General features: G+C 62.0%; 1 protein-coding gene across 1 annotated transcript in view; it reads right to left on the reverse strand.

The window, feature by feature from the left end:
• Positions 1-720: 720 nt before the first annotated feature.
• The window catches only part of SPEG (striated muscle enriched protein kinase), a 56,279-nt gene continuing 36,496 nt past the window's right edge, over positions 721-20,503 (reverse strand). Inside the window, 27 exon segments of the mRNA XM_028509632.2 lie at positions 721-1,157; positions 1,487-1,636; positions 1,863-1,938; positions 2,806-3,029; positions 3,117-3,356; positions 3,810-4,431; positions 4,575-4,742; positions 4,895-5,017; positions 5,128-5,295; positions 5,447-5,563; positions 8,561-8,692; positions 9,049-11,053; positions 11,558-11,626; positions 12,652-12,694; positions 12,880-13,032; positions 13,677-13,703; positions 14,219-14,397; positions 14,504-14,581; positions 15,110-15,167; positions 16,254-16,454; positions 16,575-16,671; positions 16,923-17,091; positions 17,471-17,583; positions 20,137-20,254; positions 20,256-20,316; positions 20,433-20,457; positions 20,460-20,501. Coding sequence (XP_028365433.1) covers positions 965-1,157; positions 1,487-1,636; positions 1,863-1,938; positions 2,806-3,029; positions 3,117-3,356; positions 3,810-4,431; positions 4,575-4,742; positions 4,895-5,017; positions 5,128-5,295; positions 5,447-5,563; positions 8,561-8,692; positions 9,049-11,053; positions 11,558-11,626; positions 12,652-12,694; positions 12,880-13,032; positions 13,677-13,703; positions 14,219-14,397; positions 14,504-14,581; positions 15,110-15,167; positions 16,254-16,454; positions 16,575-16,671; positions 16,923-17,091; positions 17,471-17,583; positions 20,137-20,254; positions 20,256-20,316; positions 20,433-20,457; positions 20,460-20,501 — 5,651 coding nt within the window. The 3' untranslated portion in view covers positions 721-964.

Below are 20,503 nucleotides of genomic sequence, written 5' to 3' on the forward strand. Positions count from 1 at the left end.
AGGGAGGTCTGAAGGCGCTAGCTGGTACACCTGGGCTCTCTCCGGCCCAGGTCAGGCCAAGCTGTCCCTGTCCCAGCACCCTGCACTCCCAGCCATCTCTCCACACAGACCACACGCAGGTCCTGCTGCTTGCTGTTTTTATTTCTCTTGTGACAGACAGACAGACTGGATGGCTGGGGGGATGGTCAGGACAACATGAGCAACTAGGATTGGGTCGAAGGGAAACTTCATAAAAGTCAATAAATAAATAAATATGAACGGGAAGAAGGGCGAAGGCCACGGCGGGGGCAGTGGGGACATCCTTGGGCCAGCATGGGGCCCAGAGCTGCATCCACTGGGGCACCAGGAGAGTGCTGGCTTGAGTGACCGCTGCTTCCTGCCTCCGGCCGTCCTCGCTCCTTCCTCCGGGACGCTGGCAGCGGGCCCACCCCGGCTGCACCTCCACCTGAGTCCTCTGTCCTCTCCCTACCTCGCCGCCCTCACGCACGTGCTGCCTCTGGCACCCTGACACTGTCTTCACGTCCTGTCCCTGCTTCACTGACAATCCTAGCCCATGGCCTAACACCTGGGCTCCTTCCTCTTCCACCTCTTCAGACACTCACATGCTCCTCGGTTCGCTCTCCCCGAGATACACTGTCCCCCGTCCCCGGAACCTTCCTGCGGTCTCCCATCCCTCTCTCTCACTCATCCCTCTCTCTCCCATTTCCGCTCTTGCCCCCCTTCCTGCTCCCGACTCCACCCAGCCTGGCCAAGGAGTCTCCAGCTCTGGCTCGGGCCTGGTGACGCCGGCCCAAGCCCTTGGGCCTCTGTCCCCGCAGGTCCGTGAGGTAATAGCCCGGCTGGATGTTGCTGCTGGTGGTGTCCGAAGCCCTGAGCCCGCCCAGCTCGGCGTGGGCCGTGGAATGTCCCGCCGCATCAGCGGGAGCCCCGAGTGGACGCCCGGGCCGGGCTGTGGTCTGAGCCACTAGGGGCCGCCTGGGTAGGAGCGGAGCAGCACCTTGTGGCGGGTGGCGGCCTCGGCCCTGCGTCGCCGCTGCTCGCCCAGGAACTCCTTGAGCCGGTTGGTGGTGAAGGTGAGCGTCTGGCGGCGCAGCTTCATCAGGTAGGCGTCCTGCAGCCATGGGTGAGCCAGGCAGTCCTGCAGGGAGGGCCGGCTCCTGCCAGGCCCAGCCAGATGGTGAGCCTGGAGCAGGGCGGGGCTCTGTCCGCCCACGGATCCCAGTCCCAATCTGGATTCACCCCTAGGGAGTGACTCTGGGCAACTCGGGGGCACTCTCTGGAGTGGGGACAGGGATTCTGCTCATGTTAGAGGGCTGCTGTAGGTTTTCATTGGTGGGCAGTACAACCATTTAGCAGCAGTAGTAGCAACAGTGTATTATCGGGGGCAGGGGAGGAGTTGGGGGATCTTAGGCGTGAACTGGGCCAGAGCAGCCTGAGGCCAGGGACCGGTAACACTGGGGGGGTCTCAGGTGTGGGGCCCACTCACCAGGGATGTACTGAGAGGACCTTTCGCAAGAAGAGGGTGGCGCTTTGGGAGGTGTTGGGGTACAACTGGAAGGCATCAAAGCGGCCCCCCACAATGCGAGCCTCCGTTTCCTGGGGGTCTGGCTCATAGAACGGGGAGCGTCCACTGAGCCTGTGGTAGAGACAGTTCAGTTGACCCCCGTGAACGGAGACTCGACTCACAGGTCCACGGGGACAGCAGCGTGGGGGTTCTCAGGGGCACAGCACTCGGGAACAGGGATAAGGGACCTGGGCACACACGTGTGTGTGCATGCATGCACTTGTGCACACTCACGTGTGCTGGGGAGGTGCGGAGGGGGAGAGGGTACAAGCAGAAGGTGGGTCCTAGGGGCACTCACATGATGTAAGTGAGCACACCCGCTCCCCAGATGTCTGTGGCAGAGCCAATGGGGTCTCCCTTCACCATCTCAGGAGCTGACAGAAGACAGAGCGCAAGTTGAAGCAGTTTCCTGGTGGCAGGGAGGCGGGGGAAAGGCTGGGGAGGTCCCTGGGGGCTTGAGGAGCAGAACAGTGTCCAGGTCACCAGACCATGGGCCTGACCAGAGCCGCAGGCCCTCGAGGACAGCAGCCAGGTGGGGGGCAGGGGTGGCCTCCAGGGGAGATGCGGGGCACCTGAGGGATCAGCCCAGGCGCCGAGGGGTGGGGGTCACCAGGACTGCAGGGTAGCTGAGAACCAGGGATGCTGGCCCCCGTGGGTCGGCTCCGACCCAGGATGCCCGTTCACAACGAGCGTGGCCAGCACAGAGATGAGGAGCCTTTGGAATCAGCCTGTCTGGCTCCAGTCCCAGGCCTGCCCTGCTAAGCTACCGGACCCTGGGCAATGCACTAAACCTGTCCGGCTCTCCGTCTCCTCCTTTGTAAAGTGTGGCTTTCGGACTAACTCTAAAGGATAGAGATAATGAACATAAAGTATTTAGCAGGTAGCTAAATGGTAGCTGGTTTCCCCTTTTTATATAAATTAGTCATGAAGTCTCCTATCTTTCCAGCTTTATCAAATCCTGGCTTGACCATTTAAAACTGTCTTGTATGGAACAAATAACCTCATTATGCCTCTGTTTCCTTGTCTGTAAAATGGGGGTAATGTTATGCCAGTCTCCTGGGCTACTGTGAAGATAAATTGAAAAAAAAAAAACTGTGGAAAAGATTGTTCTTTGCTTGCATACAGTGAGTGCTCAATAAGTGGCACATGTGTGGGTGAAGTGACGGGGGAGTACTGGCTGCTGCCCCTTTGGCAGTACCCTGACCCCCACCCCGCCGCCCTGGCTGGCGTGGCACCCTCACCCATGAACTCCAGGGTGCCCGTGCGGTGGCCAAGGGGCCGCAGGGCCTGGGGGTTGTAGGGCTGGGCGCTGCCGAAGTCCACAATCTTGAGGGCGTTGTCGGGGGCCAGCAGCAGGTTGTCAGGCTTGATGTCCAGGTGTAGCACGTGGTGGCCGTGGAGGTAATCCAGGCCCTGTAGCAGCTGCACCACGTAGGTGGCCACATCGTCCTCCGAGTATCGGAACCTGGGGGGCGCCGGGGAGGCAGGTGGTGTTCCAGCCCTGCACCCCCACTCTTGCCGGCTCCCCGCTCCTCCAGAGGGCCCCAGCTACCTCTCGCTGAGCCCGCAGAGGAGCTCCCGGTTGCCGCAGCTCTCAGCGATGAGCACGAGGTACCGCGGGGTGATGTAGGCCTCGTGCAGGGACATGAGCCGCTCGTGGTGCAGCGTCCGCAGCACTTCGTACTCCTGCAGGACCCGCCGCTTGCCCTCGCTCGCGTAGGGCACGATCTTGGCCACAAACGTTCGGCCGGTGGCGTTCTCCCGGCACATGCGCACTACACCAAATCGGCCCCTGTGGGTTGGGGGGACACCGCAGGCTCAGAGGGGAGAGGGGACACTACCGTGGTGGAGGCTAAGGGCACTGGGGTGGGGAGAGCAGGGACCCAAACGAGGGCCCTGGAGCTGAATCCTAGAACTCTGGGTTTGAGTCCCAGTTCTGTCTCTCAGGGGCTCTGTACCTTAGGCAAACCCCATGACCTCTCCAAATGCAGCTTTCCCATCTGTGAAATGGGTGATGATGATAGTGCAGTGGCTTCCTCTCTAAGTTAGGAGGACTAAACGGGGTCATATGGCGACAGAGCTTAGCCCCGTGCATGGCCCAGAGAAAACCTGAACTCTGTAGTGCTGAGGATGCACATCTCAGCACCTCCCCCCACGCCCAGTGGGCAGTCTGGCCTCTTCTCCCAATCCCTGTGTCCCTGACACTCCCCGCTCTGCCCTCCATCCCTTCCCATGCCCTGCTTGCCTGGCCTTCTCCTCCAGGAAGGTGTAGGGTTTCTGAGGGGGGCCCTGTCGAAGAGTGGTGACTTCCGGCCCCGGAGAGCTGGGGGGGCCACCCCCAGGGGAGCCGACCATCTCCTTGGCTGAGCTGAGGGTCCGAACAGTTATCTTGGTGGACTCGGGAGGGGGCTCAGGGGCTGGGGGCTCGGGGGCTGGGGGTGCGGACACAAAGGAGGTCACCATATACAGGGGAGTAGAGGGAGACGCTGGCTTAACCTCTTGAGGAGGGGAGGCTGGGGTTGGGGTCCCAGTGTCGGGGACGGAAGACTCGGGTTCACTGGGGGCAACCTGGGCACTGGGTAGGGAGGGCTCTGCTTTCTGGGCAGCCTGCAGGCTTCTGTGCTTTCGTGGGGGGGTTGGGGGAGGGGGACCCACAGCCTTGAGTGAGGACAAGGCCTGGCTGGGGGGCGTTGGGGGAGACAAGGGGCTGAGAGCAGCTGGCTGGGGGCTTGGGGGACCAGGAGCGGCAGAGGGGGTTGGGGTTGGGGAGGGGGCCAGTGAGGTAGGCGAGTCCGGAGGGGGGGCCCTGGCCGGCCCTGAGGTAACAGGGGTGTCTTGGTGAGCAGCAGGCAGCAGAGCTGCGGGATCTAAGTGGAGACAAGGAAAACATCACTGTGGTGCCTCTGGAGGCCCCGGGGTGGAGGCAGCACCGGGTGCTCTGAGAAGGGGGTGGATCCCGGGCTTAGGGTCCTCCTCCTTTTCTGGCCACCCCCCAGTCCATCCCACTGACCTTGTGCGCCCCTGACGAGGACCTTCTCAGAGGGGTTGCTGAAAGGCCCCTGTCCAGCACGGTTGGCACAGGCCACACGGAACCTCATGGTCACACCGATCGGCAGGTGGGTCACATTGTAGTAACAGTCGGAGATGCCTGAGCTCACTGGGTGCCAGGAAGACTCCCCTGCAGGCACCGAGGAGCAAGGGCTGAGGCCACGGAGGGGTGGCCCAGGCTCCCAGCGCCGTCTGCAAGGAGCCTCGGGAGGGAGGTCTGCCTGGCTCCTCACCTGCCACCTGCCACCCCTCCCCCCGCCCCTCTGTGCAGTAGTCCCTCACCGTCCACCCGCCGCTCCAGCGTGTACGTGCAGGGTGCCCGGCTGTCCCCTGGCTTCCAGATCACCAGCGCCGTGTCCTGGTAGGTCTGGGGTACCTCAGGGGGGGCTAGCTTCCCTGGAATACCTGGCAAGAAGAGGGGAGTCTCAGCAGGCTCCTAGACTCCGGCTTAGCCCCATCGAGCCCCGCCCAACATCCCCCATCACTGCCGCCCTTGGCCCCCGTCCCAGGCTCACGGGCCACGGCCACGGAACAGGAGCTGGTGACGCTGCCTAGGACGTTGGTGGCCGAGCACTCGTAGAGCCCAGCATGCCGTTTGCCCGCCCGAGGGATGCTCAGCAGCTGCCGTCCATCTTTGCAGGACACGATGACCACCGAGGGCTCTGACCGCAGGGACTGCTTGTCTGGGGGCAGAGAGAAGCAGAAGAGGCTGCTGAGTGGGGCGGTGCATGGGTCTTCTGGGACCCTCTGGTTGCCACTCCCCTCCCCCCCAAGCATCCCCAAGCCTGGGGCCACTTGCCTATGACCCTCTCTGGGGAGAAGGATCCCTCTTACCTTTCATCCAGGAGATGCGGGGTGCAGGGCAGGCTGCCGGCAGGCAGAGCAGGGTGGCTGCTTCTCCCTCCAGCAGCACCTGGTCCTTGAGTTTGATGTGGAAGACGGGGGGGAAGTCTGGGGGGAGAGCAGACGGCCAAGGGTGGTGGGGACTGCAGCTCGCCTGCTGCTGAGGGGGGGGAGGGCGCACAGGAGAGGCGGGCAGCGGAATGCAAGCTTGTCTCTTCCCGGCCGGATGTGGAAGGTGGAACCCCACTCCACACTTTCGAGAACTTTCTCTGGGGTGAGCATCACGGCCCCAGGCACTCACTGTGTGCACGGCTTATCTTTTCCTTTCACTGACTATTGAACTGACTATTGAAGACGCATGGTAGTGACCTCATCTGTTCGCAAGTCGCTTAGAGCAGGGCCTGGTGCTGCATTTATGTGCACATTTGTTAAATAAAATAAAGACAAACAAATATTGAAAAACTGCAGTGCTTAAGATCTGGTAATATTCACTCCCTCTGGGGCACCTCAGGGCAAGTGAGAGAGGCCGGTGGCCTCAGCCGAGAACCCTGGGGTTGAACATGAAGTTCAATCAAAATATGCAGTCTCTAGAGGTCTGAGGTCAAGGCAAATGGGGGCCGAGCCCGGAAGTGGGTCAGCCTCCCCCACCCCTTGTTCCTCCTGAGGCCTGGGATACAGTGCCAGGCTTTCTCCTGCTCCTTCAGGTCAGCTGAATGGTGAGGGCTTCTGGAAGGGCAAGAACCAGTACCTGCACGACCTTGAACCAGGTCTTGTCTACATTGAGGGAAAGAATAGCACCAAGCTCACAGGGCTACTGTGAGAATTACAAGGAACATATAAAGTGCTTAGCGCCCTGGCTGGCATAGCTCAGTGAATTGAGCACGGGCTGCGAACCAAAGTGTCTCAGGTTCGATTCCCAGTCAGGGCACGTGCCTGGGTTGCAGGCCACAGCCCCCAGCAACCGCACATTGATGTTTCTCTCTCTCTCTCTCTCTCTCTCTCTCTCGCTCTCTCTCTCTCTCTCTCCCCCTCCCTTCCCTCTCTAAAAGTAAATAAATGAAATCTTTTAAAAAATTTAAAAAAAATAAAGGGCTTAGCATGTATCTCAGACATAATAGTAAGTGCTCATAAATGTTGGCTACTATCACTGTTACAATCGTTAGCTTCTGAACATGCCCAGGGCAGAGCCAGGCACAGACCCCCAGAGAAAGGGGCCGTTCTGGCAAAGCCGGCTTCAGAGCTGACTGGAGAACGGGCCAGGGCCAGGATGCAGACGGGCCAAGGTCTCCGGTGGCCTGTGGCCCCTCAGTGCTGTGAGGACTTGCATTCCTGCTCCCTGGCATGTGTGTTTAGAAATATCCCCATGTGGTCCTGGCCACTGGGGGTGGGGGTGGACTTTTTTCACACGGGCAGAGAAAGCCGAGGGACAGATGCCCCTGGGAGCCCCAGCTGCTGCCTGTCTAAAGGACCAGGAGGGAGGAGGGGTGGGGTGAGCCGGGCAGGAGAGGAATGCTCAGCGAGAGTGGATGGGGTCAGAACAGCGGCCTGCCTGCCCTCCCTGCTGCACCCACGTTCCCCCAGGAGGGGCCCCACACTGAGGCTCCAATAACATAAAGAGAATGTATAGTTTCGTCACCGGCCGCCTTCAGAAGCAGTAAGGGTGCCGGGTAGCGGGGAGAGAGAGGGAGGCCAGGAGGAGAGGTGAAAGGTGACCCTGGCCCGGCTCTGCCAGTTCTACCTCCATCCCCCAGGGGCGAGCCCTAGTTGGTCAAGTGCACGGGAGACAAATGGGACAGGCTCCTTCTGCGAGGGGGCGGGTGGAGGATGAGGTAAGGGGACACTGCCTCAGAAGGAAATCAGCTGCACAAGCAGAACGGACCTGGGAGGGAGGCCCCAGGTGGGAAGGGATCAGCTGTCCCCAGGCCTCTGTGCTGGCTTCTGTCTCTCTCTCTGTCTCATTCCCTCTCCTTCTCCCTGCTGCCCCACCAGTTGGCCTCGCTCACTGCTCTTCCCTCCTACAGTCCCCACGGCCCATGGCCCCGAGAAGGATGCCCCAACTCCCCTGGCCAAGGCCAGGCGCCATCACCTCAAGCCCAGCTGAGACATGGCTGGGGCAGTCCTGAGGCGTTTTATGGGGAAACGAGAAGAACAGAACTAGCGACCCCTGAAGACCCTGCACACGGCCTGGCATGGCGGGCCTACTCCTTTCTGCATGCTGGCCTGGGAACCTGGCCTCCCGAGCCTTTGTGTGCAATCCCGCCTGGATAATGCCCCTTTTGGGGTGAGGGACGGGGTAACCCCAGGTGGGAAATGCCTGCCTCCCTGCAGCCCAGGACACTTGGGCAGAGAAACAGACCAGGGCATGTCCCATGCTCCCCTCCCCACAGCAAACTGCCCAGAGGGTGCTGAAGATGCTGGAGGCCCTGCAGGGGCTGGGGGCAGGGGCAGGGGGGTGTTCAGGGCTGTAGAGAAATAGAGCAGTGGGGGCACAGTCCAGACCTCGGGACTCTAGGCCAGGGTCTAGGACTCTAGGCCGGACTCTAGGCCGGGAGAGAAGGAGTGTCTTTGTGTGCACACTCAAGCAAACACACATGGGCACGGGGGCCCTGGGGGTGGGGAGCCCTGCCCCGACCTCCTTTGGAGCTACAGGCAGTTACAGGGACCTCCTAGGCTCTCCCACGAGGGAGAGGGCTAACCAGAGACAGGCACTAGTCTGGTGTCCCAAAGCCGCTTCTGGGGTCTGGCTGCACAGGGGGACACAGCCCAGCTGTCTGGCTGCTGCACCTACTACAGCTCTGTGCCTTCCACACGCTGCTGAGCCCTGCTCAGCCTCTGTTTCCTCATCTGTAAAATACGGACAGGACACACATGCCTCAGCAATGGGGGTGGGGGCGGGGGTGAGTGAGGTGGGCCTTGTGAAGTGCCTAACTGGGCACTCGGCTTTGCTAATAACGGTGCTGCAGCTGTTACTATTGCTGTTGTTTTCCTGATTCCGGGTAGGTCCCTTCCTTCACTGCCGGGGCTCCTCAGAGTGGTCCGTCTCCCACCCCACTAGGACTGCCCCCTGGGGCAGGGTGGCCTCCTCGCCCAGCAGGCCTCTCTTACCTGATTCGCTGCGCACGTACTGGTCACCCAGATCCTCCTGGACGCTGGCAGAGAGGTTTGGCTGTGATGACCCCTTGTCCTTCCTCAGTCGAGAGAAGCCCCAGCGCAGCCTGCTCCGGCTTTCCCCGGGAGCTGTGAAGACCCGGGCGCCTGAGCACCTGCGCAGCCAGGGCCGGACAGCTCCCACCTCCCTGCATCCCTGGGCCCAAGGAAGCACAGGGCACCCTGGCCCAGCCCTGGCCTGCTCCCACACGGCCTCCGCTCCTCCGCCCCCTGGCCCGCCAGCCCCTCCAGCCCCATCCTCATGGCCTCCAGCACCTGCTCCGCTTCTTTCTGGTGGGTGGCCCCGCCCTCTCCCGCTCCCAGAGCCTCTCTCCAGTGAACCCCACTCTCTTCTGCACGCTGCACCCGTCATCCCAGCCCCGCGCCCCGGCCCACCCGTACTTGTTCACATATCCGCCCTCCACTCTGCTCCTGCGCTTCCTCACCTGAGCCACCCGATGTGCCGCTGGCCTCGGAGCCCAGGGACTCCGCGGAAGGCGTGGCGGCGCCGGTTTGCGCAGCCAGCTGGTTGTGCGGGAGTCCGACGCGCCGCAGGCTCTCCCCCTCGGACGTGGCCCTGCGCAGCCGTCCAAACAGCGGCGTGCTCCTGCCAGACGTGCCCCCCGAGTCCTCGCTGCTGCCGCTGCGCTGCAACCGACTGGACAGCCGCTCCAGCGTGGAGCTGAGCCGCCTGCGCACGGTGAGCACCGGGGAGCCCCGCGCCGAACTGCCGCCCTCCGAGCTCTCCCCGTCTCCGCCGCGGGCCTCCCAGCCCGGGTGGCGCTGCGAGGGCGGGGTCCGCCGCAGCCGCTGGGACAGCGACAGCGAGAGGCGGCGGACCAGGCCGGGCTCCCCGACCGCCCGGAGGTCCTGCACGGAGCGGGAGCGCTCGGGCCGTCGCACCATCTCCAGCGGCGTTCCCGCCGGGCTGGGCCGGTACATGCCGTCCTCGTCCTCGGCTCTGCGGAAGGGGCCGCGTTCCTCCGAGCGCGAGCGGCTCAGCATTCGCAGCCCCCGAGACAGGGGCGACTCACGACTGCGCTTGAACTTGGCCTCAAACACGGCCTCGGACTCCAGGTTCTCGATGCTGCTGCTGAGACTGCTACCGGGCCTGCGGGGCACCGTGGGGACCCCGGCTTTCTCAGCTGGCCCTGGGGGAGCCGCGGGTGAAGGCACGCGCTTGTTGGAGGCTCCCGGAGGTGGGGAGGCCACCCTGGCAAACACGGCAGGGTGGGACTTGGGCTCCGTTGGCGGTGTGGCGGGGCCCTGCGGAGGACCCTGCGTGTGGCCTGCCAGCTGCAGCGACTGCATGATCTGGGCATAGGGTGTGAGGGGGGCCACTGGGGTTTGCACTGCCACGGGGGGCTGTGTAGGCTTGGGGGCTGGGCTTGGTTCTGCCTTGATCGCAGGGGCCTTCTCCTGGGCAGGCTGGGGTGTGGAGGGCTGGGGAGCATCACTGGGCGTGGTGGCAGGAGGTTCTGGAGACTTGGGAGCACTGGGTATGCGGGCAACAGGTTTGAGGGCAACAGGTTTGGGGGCACTGGGCCTCACAGGGCTGGGGGGCTGGGTCTCGCTGAGGGCAGACAAGGAGGGAGACTCCTGGAGTCTCCGGGCCCCGAGCCGGGCCACGGGGATCTCGAGGGGTGCCCCAGCGCGGCGGTGCCGCCCCCGGGGCTCTGCCTCACCCTGGGAGAAGCTGCTGCTCTTCTGCAGGCCCCGAGTCTCAGGCGGGGGCTGGTGGCGGGGTGCTGCCTCGCTGGAGGCAGCCCGTGCCAGCCGGGGATCCCGGGCACGGCCCCCCAGGCTCTCTAGCAGGGGACCCCGGAGGCCGCTGACCTTGCCATCCTCAGGGCCTCCCCGCAGCAGCCGCTGGCGCAGGGCCTGCAGCCGCTGGGCGTACTCGCCCTCACCCAGGACCCCCCGGGTCAGGCGGGTGGCCCCCGGGCTGGGGCTCCGGCGCTGCGGGAGCTCCACAGACGCCGCCTTGTGCAGGCCCCGGCCCGGCTCCCTCGGCCCGGCCCGGGGAAGGGCACTGTCAGCGGAGCTGCCCCTCCGGAGCTCTCCCCGCCGCGGGCTGGACCCGGCTGGGGGCTCCTGGCCTGGGGAGGGGAGGGCCTGAGGGCTGGGGGTCTCCTGGTCCTGGGGGGTGGCCCTTCCCTGCTCCTGCCACTCCATGGGGGCAGCAGCCCCAGCTTCTGGGGTCCCCAAGGCCTCGTCCTCCGTGGGAATGTCAGTGAGGGACACCCGGGAGCCGGAGAACTCGGGCTGCAGTGGTCGGGGCACGGATGGCAGCTCCTCCAGCTCCTCCTCTTCAGAGTCAGAAGAGGACGAGAGCCCCCCACTGGGTGGGGGTCTTCTGGGCACAGCCACCCACACTCGCTCCGGGGGTGCCCGCAGCAGCTCGGGGATGGGGCGCAGTACCAGGTGGCACTTGTAGCTGATCTGGGAGCGCTGGAGACAGAGGGCTAGAGTCAGACCTGGGGGACCCCTGGGGCCAGACTGGCCCACTTGGGCCCCCCTTAGCCCCAGAGAGAAAGCCTAAGGCAGGGAGAAGGTCAGGGGGCTGCAGGGAAGCTAGGAACTGAGAGCCTATAAAGCAGGTGAAGATAGCTACGCAAGCAGTGAGGGCACATGATTGAAGAAAAGGCAGGGTCTGCCCTGGCTGGTGTAGCTTAGTGGATTGAGCGTGCGGGCTGGGAACCAAAGCATCGCGGGTTCGATTCCCAGTCAGGGCACATGCCTGGGTTGCAGGCCAGGTCCCCAGTGGGGGCCATGTGAGAGGCAACCACACATTGATTCTCTCTCTTTCTTTCCCCCTCCCTTCCCCTCTCTAAAAATAAATAAATAAAATCTTAAAAAAAAAGAAAAAAGAAAAGGCAGGGTCAGAGGGAGAAGGCTGCCGCATGAGAAGGCGGGAGGCACAGAAGCAGGTGCGGGAGGCCGGGGCAAACCTACCTGCCACCGCCGTCGGGAGAGGAATAGCTTTAGGTGGTCCGTGCTCACCTCTGCGCCCGTCGCCTGTGTCTGCGAACCCGGGGAAATCGGGACTTAGGGAAAGTCCTCCGGCAACCGAGACCCTCAAGGTTTGGCAATGGAGAGACCAAGTCCACAGGAGGAGACAGTGGACCGAGCAGTATCAGGTCCGGACTCCTTGGGGACCCCTTCCCCGTGCATGTGTCCCAGCAATTCCCACAGCCAAGGTGCCCACGTGTAGACGGAGTCCCTGAACCTAAGTGGAGAGGCCAACCATCGGCGGCTCCCGGGACGGGCTTTAGAGCTTACACTGGGCTCGAGGCCCCATCCAGGCACACGGGCTGCCCCGGGAGGCCGTGCGTAGGGGCCTGGCCCTCCTTCCCAGCTCACTGCCTGTCTCCATGCGGAGCTCGCGCCCCAGATAACTGGAGCCTGGGTGGGCCGCACCAAGACAGAGGCATCCCTCCGCCGCCCACTCTGGCTGTCCTCGCTGGAGCTGGTTCTGATCTGGAAGACGAGGCCCATTCTCCAAGGACCGACACCAGAATTACCTCCGCCTTCCGTTGACCCAGAGCAAGGCTCAATGGCTGGTTTATTCCATGGCTCTTTCTGGGTCATGTGCTGAAACTCACCCCCCACTTGGTGCTGTGCCCTGCCGTGCTGGGGTTTGGAGGTGAATGAGAACTCTGCCCACACAGAACTCAAAACTGAGGGGCCAGGCCACGGACTAACCACAGCGGGTGGGACCGGTGCACTGCGGAGGTGGGCACACAGGGGGAGGAAGGCCGGGGCTGGTCTCAAGAGCCGGAAGAAACCCTGATGAGGGCCCCCCAGGATGGGGTGGGGAAGTCCGGACCCGCGCCTTGGAATCCACGGTGCCCCAGCGTGAGCCTCTGTTTTCTCACCAACACAGTGAGAGTCGTACCTCTCTCTCAGAGCTATTCGAAGCAGGGAGATCATAAGCGGACTAAACGCCTATCATGCTAACTGCACACAGTAGGTTCTCGATAAATGAAGGTGGTAACGTTTTCTCTCCCTCCGCTCCTCCCACCGTGACTTTGCAGAACTACACTCACTTTGAACCACGGATGGTCCAGGGTCTCCTCCGCAGTGGGCCTCCTGGGAGGGAAGAAGGAGGAAGAGGGGATTCATCAGTCATCAGTTCAGCCAGCCAATCTGTGTTTGGGGAAACGGGGCCTCCAGGGACTTGGAAGACTGGGTGTCGACGCGCAGCGGTGTGGCAGCAGTAGGGGTAGCATGAGGGGGCTCTGCAGGCCGGGGGCTCCTCGGGGCCTGGTACTCACAGCCGGTCCTGCACCAGCACTTTGATGAGGAAGCCCCGGGCCTCCCGGCTCAGGCTCAGGAACCTGGTCTCCTCGAACGCCACGTTGTAGTTCCGGATGTTCATCAGCGTCGTCCGATCGTTCTCCCCAACAAACGGGGAGATCCCCGTCAGGCTGCAGAGGGGAGACAGCTGAGTGAGGGCGGCAGGGCCCTGGGGCTCAGCCAGAGATGACAGGGTGCCAGTGGTGGGGACGTGGGGCCCCAGGGCTGTGGGGCAGACACGGGCTGGGTAGACCTTTTGGACACTTGCCTGTCCTGTTCCCGCCACCCCGGGGGACAGGCGGGGTGGCCCTACCACCTTGAGACCTGGGCAACCAGGTCCCTGCCCCGGGCCCGTGCTTTAGAGGACCTGTTCTGTCCTTCCTCCCGCCGTGGCCTGTCCTTGAGGTGAGGCGTCTGTGCTCAGGGGACGTGCCTCCCTGAGCCTGAGCCTGAGCCTGAACCTATGCCGTCCAGGCCCTGCTGGACAGTCGGGACCCTGTAGTTCCTGCCTAAGTGGCCCCAAGCCCGCACTGGCCCCTCTCCATCCAGCCTGTGTGCCCGCCCCTCACGGAGGAGTGATGGTAGGAGACTTAGACACACAGGCTGGTCGCCCAGATTCATGCACACGAGGCCCCTGGCTGTGCAGGAAGGAGCAGGGGGTGTGGAAGAGAAGGGCTGGGCTGCTCTCTAGCCCCAGGCCCTGCAAATGTCGGGGTGGGGGGCGCTGCTAACAGGCCACTGGAGACTGGGGGCCCGAGTGCAGAGGGGCTCTTACCAGAGGAAGGAAATGACGCCCACGGGCCTGTGGGAAAAGGAGAGCGGGCTGGTGAGAGGGCAGCGCACCTCCCACCGGAAGTGAGCAGAGACTCTAGTGAGAAGTGTCCTCCCTGTGAACACTGTTGTGGGAAATGGACACGGGCGCCTCCTTCAGGGGAAACTCTGAACCCGGAGGTCCAGGCGCCCCTGGAGGAGTCAAAGGTCACGGCAGGGCCAGCCCAGGAAACCACAAGGAGTCTGGGAGTCAAGGGACCGGGCCTGCCTCTCTGGGGGGAGGCAAGGTGGCTGCAGAGGGGGTGGCCGATCACCCAGGAGAGACAAGACACCAAGGACGGACAGGCCTGAGCCCTTGAGTGGCTGGGTCACCCCGACTGATAAGGGGTAGGTAGTCAGGTGGCCAAGGGACCCGTGAGCAGTGCCACCGGTCGACTGTCAGAGATGGAGTCTGGGCTTAGCAAAGCTCCCCTCTGCCAGGGAGCACCTCCCCAGCACGGGGCAGCTGCCCCGGCCCACCCCAGCAGCTGGGTGTGCCGACATTACCAGATGTCAGTGACTCCAGACACAGGGGTCTGGTTGACGATCTCGGGCGCCACGAACTCGGGTGTGCCGTACTGGCAGTACTGGGGCTCTCCCGGCGTCAGCTCCTGGGCATTCCCGAAGTCACAGATCCGCACCTGCTCTTCGCTGTCCGCACCGTCCCACACCAGCAGGTTCTCCGGCTGCCGGGCAGGAGGCAAGGTGTGCAGGTGAGTGAAGGGGGAAGGGCACCACACCCCCTGGCTTCCACAGGGGGCCACCTGGTCCCCCGCCCCTGCTGCACCTCACCTTGACGTCCAGGTGCAGCACGTGGTTCTGGTGCAGGTAGCATATTCCCTCCAGCACCTGCAGCATGTAGGCCCGGATCTGTGGGAACAGGTGACCCAGAGTCCATGGGGGAAGAGTAGGGTGTTATGCTTGACCACCACCAGGGCTGTGGCAGGTGGTCAGGCCGGGCCTGTTAAGTGGCCTTCAGATGGCTGGTGGAAGGGCTTGAAACACAGGTGTGGGCTGCAGAGACCCCAGGCCTGCGTGTACACGGGCCAGGCACACTGCAGTTACAGGAGGGAGCCATGCACATGAAAGCACACAGGACCGTGTGACACGCGGCCGGTGCAGGCCTCTACGGCAGGACCGCGATGGACTGAAGACAGTCCGGGTGGCGCTCTTATGGGAGCCGTGTGTGGGGAAGACGGGGAAACAACAGAGTGAGGGGCATGGTGGTCTGCCAAGAGTCACAGAGAACAGGGTGAGTCCCGGGGCAGGGGGGCTCCGCTACGGCCCCGGGGCCTCTTCCAGGGCACAGGGGGCGGGCCCAGGACCCACCCCTCGGTTCCCAGAGCGCAGGCGGGCGAATGCCACTGCCCAGCCTGCCCTGCCACCCACGGCCCTCACCTCAGACTCACACACGGTGGGTTTCCTGGCCATGCGCTCTAGCAGCTCCTCCGTGCAGCTGGGCCCCCGGTCAAGGACAACAGTGGCCAGAGCTGACTGCCCTGCCCTGCCCTGCCCTGCCCTCCCCACAGGCAGTGCCCCCACCCCGAGAGCTCAAGTCAGACCCAGCTCAGTGCGGATTCTCCGCTCCCTTAAAGCCCCTCTGATTCCAGTTGCAACAGGGGTGTCTCCACTCCTGCCCCCGTCACCTGGGTGCACAGGCGGGACAACCCAGCACGTACTCTCACCTGCTGGGGGACCTCAGCCAAGCCACCCAGCCTCTCCGAGCCCAGTTCCCTCGGGAGCAAAACGGGACATCTCCTCCTGCCCCCCCGGGAGGTGTGTGTAGGAGTCAATTAGAAGAGAATTCTGTTGACTGTAAATGGAACTTCTTGACTCTATCAGGGAATGACCTAGAAGGTCCGTGACACATAATAATGGGTCATTTTGCTGAGGTCCGGGTTCTGACAGTGCAGACGGGGGGCCTGGTGTGAGGACATGGTCACCCTGCCAGCAGGGGTGACGGGCCAACCCCCCGGCATCCTGACACAGCGTGCCTTTAACAACAGCTCTCATGCGCGGCTAAAACCCACTTTTTATGGAAACAGCCTACTTATAGAGCCAAGTGTTGATGCCCATCCAAAATGCGGACACTTCACATGTTCGGGTGCACTGTACTGCATTTCATGATAAAAGTCACACGCCTCTTGCTAACTGTGTGACTTCTGGTGAGTTACTTGACCTCTCTGTACATCAGCTTCATTTGTAAAATAAGGATGATAAAATCCCATGACATAGGTAGATATACATAAAGATGAAATAGATAAAGCTCTTAGAACATTGCCAGGCACACGTGAAGTGCTATGTAAATTTAAGTTGAGAAAAGGGGCGGGGCTGAAAGTGCTGGCTTTCGCAGAGGCCTCCAGACTCCCCTCTGTGACATACTAAGGTGCCTTTAGAGCTCCCAACTGCGGCCGGCACATGTTGTAAAGTCAGTCAGCCCCTCCCAACTTCGTTAAGTGTGAAACGTGTTACTAATTGGCCGTTACAAGGCCCAGTCATTCAGGCCAGGTACCCCCCAGACACCCAGCCTGCTCCAGGATACAGCTCGGTGACAATGACCAGTCCCCGACGCCTCTCGAAGGCCTCGTGGAAGTAGAGGACACAGTCATGCTGGAGCCGGGCCAGCAGCCGGGCCTCTCGCCACGCTGACGCCTTCGGCTTGGCCTGGCTGGGGATGAACTTGGCTGCGAACTCCAGGCCAGAGTTTCGCTCCACCACGCGCCGCAGGTAGGAGAAGGCGCCCCTGGGTGATGACACAGGGAGAGGATGGGTGCAGGCATTGCTGGACCCTCTTTGGACCCTTTCAGCCTCAGACCCAGCCTCTCTGGGCCCCCAGACAGCACCCCCCTTCCTCGCCCCACACCTGCCGATCTCCTGGTGGATGTCGTAGAAGTCGCTGAGCCTCTTCCCACGCTGTTCTTCGTCTTCCCCGCCCCCTTCCACCTCCATAGCTGTCTGAGCTGCGGAAGAGACGCCTCGTGTTAGACGTGGAGGACAACAGAGGAATGGGGGCAGAGCCCGAGACTGGCAGGGTGGGTGGAGGAGACAGAAGAGGAGCAAGGATGGTCAGGGCCCGAGGTGGGGTGCCGGGCTGGATGATGGCGGGCAGGGCCAAGGAGTGCAGGGCCGGAGGAGTCGCTCCTGGCCAGCGACTCCCATCGCATCCCTGGGGGTGAGCACTCCGCCCTTCTCCCCTTGGGCCCCCGCCCACCTGAACGCACAGCCAGCTCTGCCTTGCAGGAGACTTCACCGGCCAGGTTCCGGGCGATGCAGGTGTAGACGCCCCCGTCCTGGGCCCCCGTGCTGAGCACCACCAGGGAGCACTCGTTCTCCTCGTACACGAAGCTCACGTGGCTGCTCTCGGTCAGCAGCACCTCATCCTGCGGAGCTGGCCGTCACCTCCAGCCTGGCTGCACCTCCACCAGGGACCCGGTCTCACCACCCCCTGCCCTGTCTCAGGGCCAGGACCCCTCCTACCCAGGACCCTTGCTTCCCCCCAGAGCCCAGAATCAGCTCCGCCCTTGGCCTCCCACCAGTAACCCCGAGTCTCCCTGGTTCCTTAACCCCCCACCAGCGTCACTCAGCACCCCCGGGTCCCACTTCCTTCCACCTGCACTTCTGGCAGCACCTCTGCTCTTCTCTGTCCCAGCTCCCGTCTTCCTAAAGCTGCCTGCTCCCTCCCTCGGGAGAAACCCCTCCCCCTCCCTCCCAGGCAGCCCCTGGGCTAGGGCTCCCCCGAGGCCCTCATCAGCCTCTGACCTTGTACCACATGATGTCTGGCAGTGGTTTCCCCTCGACCACCACAGCGAAGCGCGCGGTCTCCCCTGCCCCCACTTCCACGTCCTCCATGATGGACTCAAACCGAGGGGCCTCTGAAACACAGCGGGCGGGGGTGGGTGAGGGAGGGGGGACAGAATGTTGGGGTCACATGGGCCTGGATCCTCAGCTCCTCTCCACGCCCTTCCTGCGCAACTGGCTCACCAGACCCACGTCCACCCCCCAGAGCCCCGGCACTCCCCCACTGGGGCTCTCAAACCGGCCCCAGAGAGGGCCAGAGTTCCTTGTCTGGACCAAGCGTCTGTCCTGTGACTCTGTGTGTGGTGTTCTCCAAACCCCCGAAAACCTCAGCCGGAGGGTGCAGGCTTGCTTTGTTTGACCCTCAGTGCCAGTTTCGAAATCAGGAGATTTTCACACACCAAAGAAACCTGGATTTCCTGTCGCTCTGGACAAAACAGGACTGGCCGCACTGAGTGAGCCTCCTCCCTCCCGGAGTTAGTGGGCTGTGTGCAGTGGCTCGATGCTGCCCCCTGTGGGTGAGGGCCCTTCTGCACAGTCCCACTGAGGGCTTCTTGGGCTTGACTGTCTGGGGCCTGCGGAAAGCTCAGCCTGTGACCCTAAATTACGCTCCTGACGGCATCGCCTCTGTCTTGAAGTTTTCTCTCTGAATCTCATTTCAATGTTTATGGGGCCCTCTACCACCTTAGAGGTGGCACAATGAACAAGCTGGCACTGACTCTCTGCTTAGTTCTCCCACGTGACTGAGATTTTATTTCCTTATAAAGTGGCTCCCAAGTTTCATGATGGAATTAAATACATATTCCAATGGGCTTTGCAGAGGAGCCTGTGACTTCCTGGTGCCGCCCCCCTGGGCATGGCTGAGGATCTCGGCTTTAAGGAGAGCGGGAGCGAGCAGGCCCTGAGGGAAGAGCAGGCCACTGGCAGGGGCCACCAGCATCACCAGGACACTGCCTGGTTTTGTACAGATAAGAGGGGAGGGCATCCTGAGAGTGGGGAAGATGGGGGTTGGGGGATGTGGAGGAAAGGGGCCCTTCCACTCATCCTGCCTGGGGGTGGGGGGGAGGGTTGGGGGGCACAACAGTAGGGAGTGTAGCGCCAAACCACCCCAGGCCTGTTCCAGCCCTGGTCAGCTGGGACGCAGTCTCCTGTCACTGCTCCAGCCAGGCCGGGCCACAGGGCTCTGGGTGGCCAGGCCTCCTCCTGTATCTGGAAACGTGAGCCCTGAGGATCGAGTAGGAAGTGATGGGGGATGGGGTGGGGGAAGCTGAGCTAGGGAGAGACACATAAAAGGGAAAGGAGGGTCCCCCAGGATCTGTAGCCCCACCCCATCCACCACGGACAGGGGGTGAGTAGGGTTTTCCCAGCTCTTCCTCACACCCCCACCTGCTGCATCTCTTCCACTTTAAAGATGCGTTCCCTCCTCTCTAGCAATCTGGCTTACAGTCTGTGTGGGGACGTGGCGGTGGGGGGGAGGGTGGGTTCTGTGAAAGTCAGAGGACTGGGGTGGTCCACCTGAACTTGAATAACTTTTTAAAAGCACCAGAAAATGCACGTGTACCCATGGCGAGCTCGCCTGTGCTAACTAACATGTCACTTCCTTTGCATTTGGTTGGAACTGTATTTACTCAGCAGGTAACACTGTTTCGATGGCGCTGGTCTGGAGTTCTGAGTGGCAGTTACGTATGTCTCGAGTTAATGAACAAACGGAAAAACAAGGCAATCACTGCCTAATGCATGCCAGAGACTGAGAGACTGCGTCTTCGATGGAGAGATTCTCACTGCAAAAAGGGTCCTCACTGCAAAGGCTGGGAGGCTCCGTCCAGCAGGTCGAGCAAAGGGCAGCCAGGGTCACAAGAGCTGAGAGTCTCATGACAAGATGTGCTCCCTTGGGCTTTTTTATTTTTTAAATCCACTAGGCCTCCCTGGACTTGTTACTTGAGGTACTATATCCTGCTGTGTTAATGTGGGAGCTAGGAGCACCCTCTAGCTTTGGAGTGGGTATCAGAGCTTGAATCTCATCCTACTAGGTTGTGTGACCTTGAACCTGTTACTTAGCACCCTCTCTGAGCCTCAGTTTCCCCACCCGTAAAATGGGAATACTAGCCCTGGCTGGTGTGTCTCAGTGGATTGAGCACCAGCCTGCAAACCAAAGGGTCGCTGGTTTGATTCCCAGTCGGGGCACATGCCTGGGTTGCAGGTCCCCAGTGGGGGGGTGCATGGGAGGCAACCATGCATTGTTGTTTCTCTCCTCTTCCTCCTCCCTTCCCCTCTCTCTAAAAATAAATAAATAAAATCTTTAAAAAAATAAAATAAAATGGGAACAATCATCGACCCCCGTCTCACAGGGTTGAAGTAAATATTAAATAAGGTGATCCATATAAGATACCTAGGCTTGGTAGAGCCTGGCACATACTAGATGCTCAATAAATAGCTTCTTAGTACTATTACTATTGCTATTAGTAGTAGTAATCCCGGTACTATTACGGCCACAAATGGAAGGCCTGAGAGAGAAGACCCAGGCCTGGCAAGTGGGTGTGTGCACCTGGGGCTGGGCAGGGAGGTCTGTGGGCCTCTGGAGAGAGGGGGAGGGGAGGGGAGAGGCGGGAAGGGGGCCCGCTATCACCTACCCGCCAGCTCCAGTGTGACCGAGCAGGCCTGTGTGCCGTGGCGGTTGCGGGCAGTGCAGGTGAGAGGCCCCAAGTCCCGGCGGCTCACCCGGCAGATCCGGAGACCGTACTGGTCCATAGTCCGGCTGGCCTCAGCTCATACACACGCGGCCCCGGGCCTCCAGGAGGGCCCCTCGGCAGCTAAGGGGCACGGGACAGGGAGGTCACCCAGGACCAGCACAAGGAGGCCAGGCTTAGGATGGCTGAACCAGGCTGCCCCTGTGGGAGTGGGGTACGCCAGGCAGGCAGGGCCCCACCTCCTCCAGACGACCTGGGCCTCACGTGGTTGAAGGTGACGGTGACACTGGCAGGCTGTCCCTCCACACAT

The sequence above is a fragment of the Phyllostomus discolor genome, chromosome 4, assembly GCF_004126475.2.
Source record: "Phyllostomus discolor isolate MPI-MPIP mPhyDis1 chromosome 4, mPhyDis1.pri.v3, whole genome shotgun sequence".
Classification (NCBI taxonomy): domain Eukaryota; kingdom Metazoa; phylum Chordata; class Mammalia; order Chiroptera; family Phyllostomidae; genus Phyllostomus; species Phyllostomus discolor.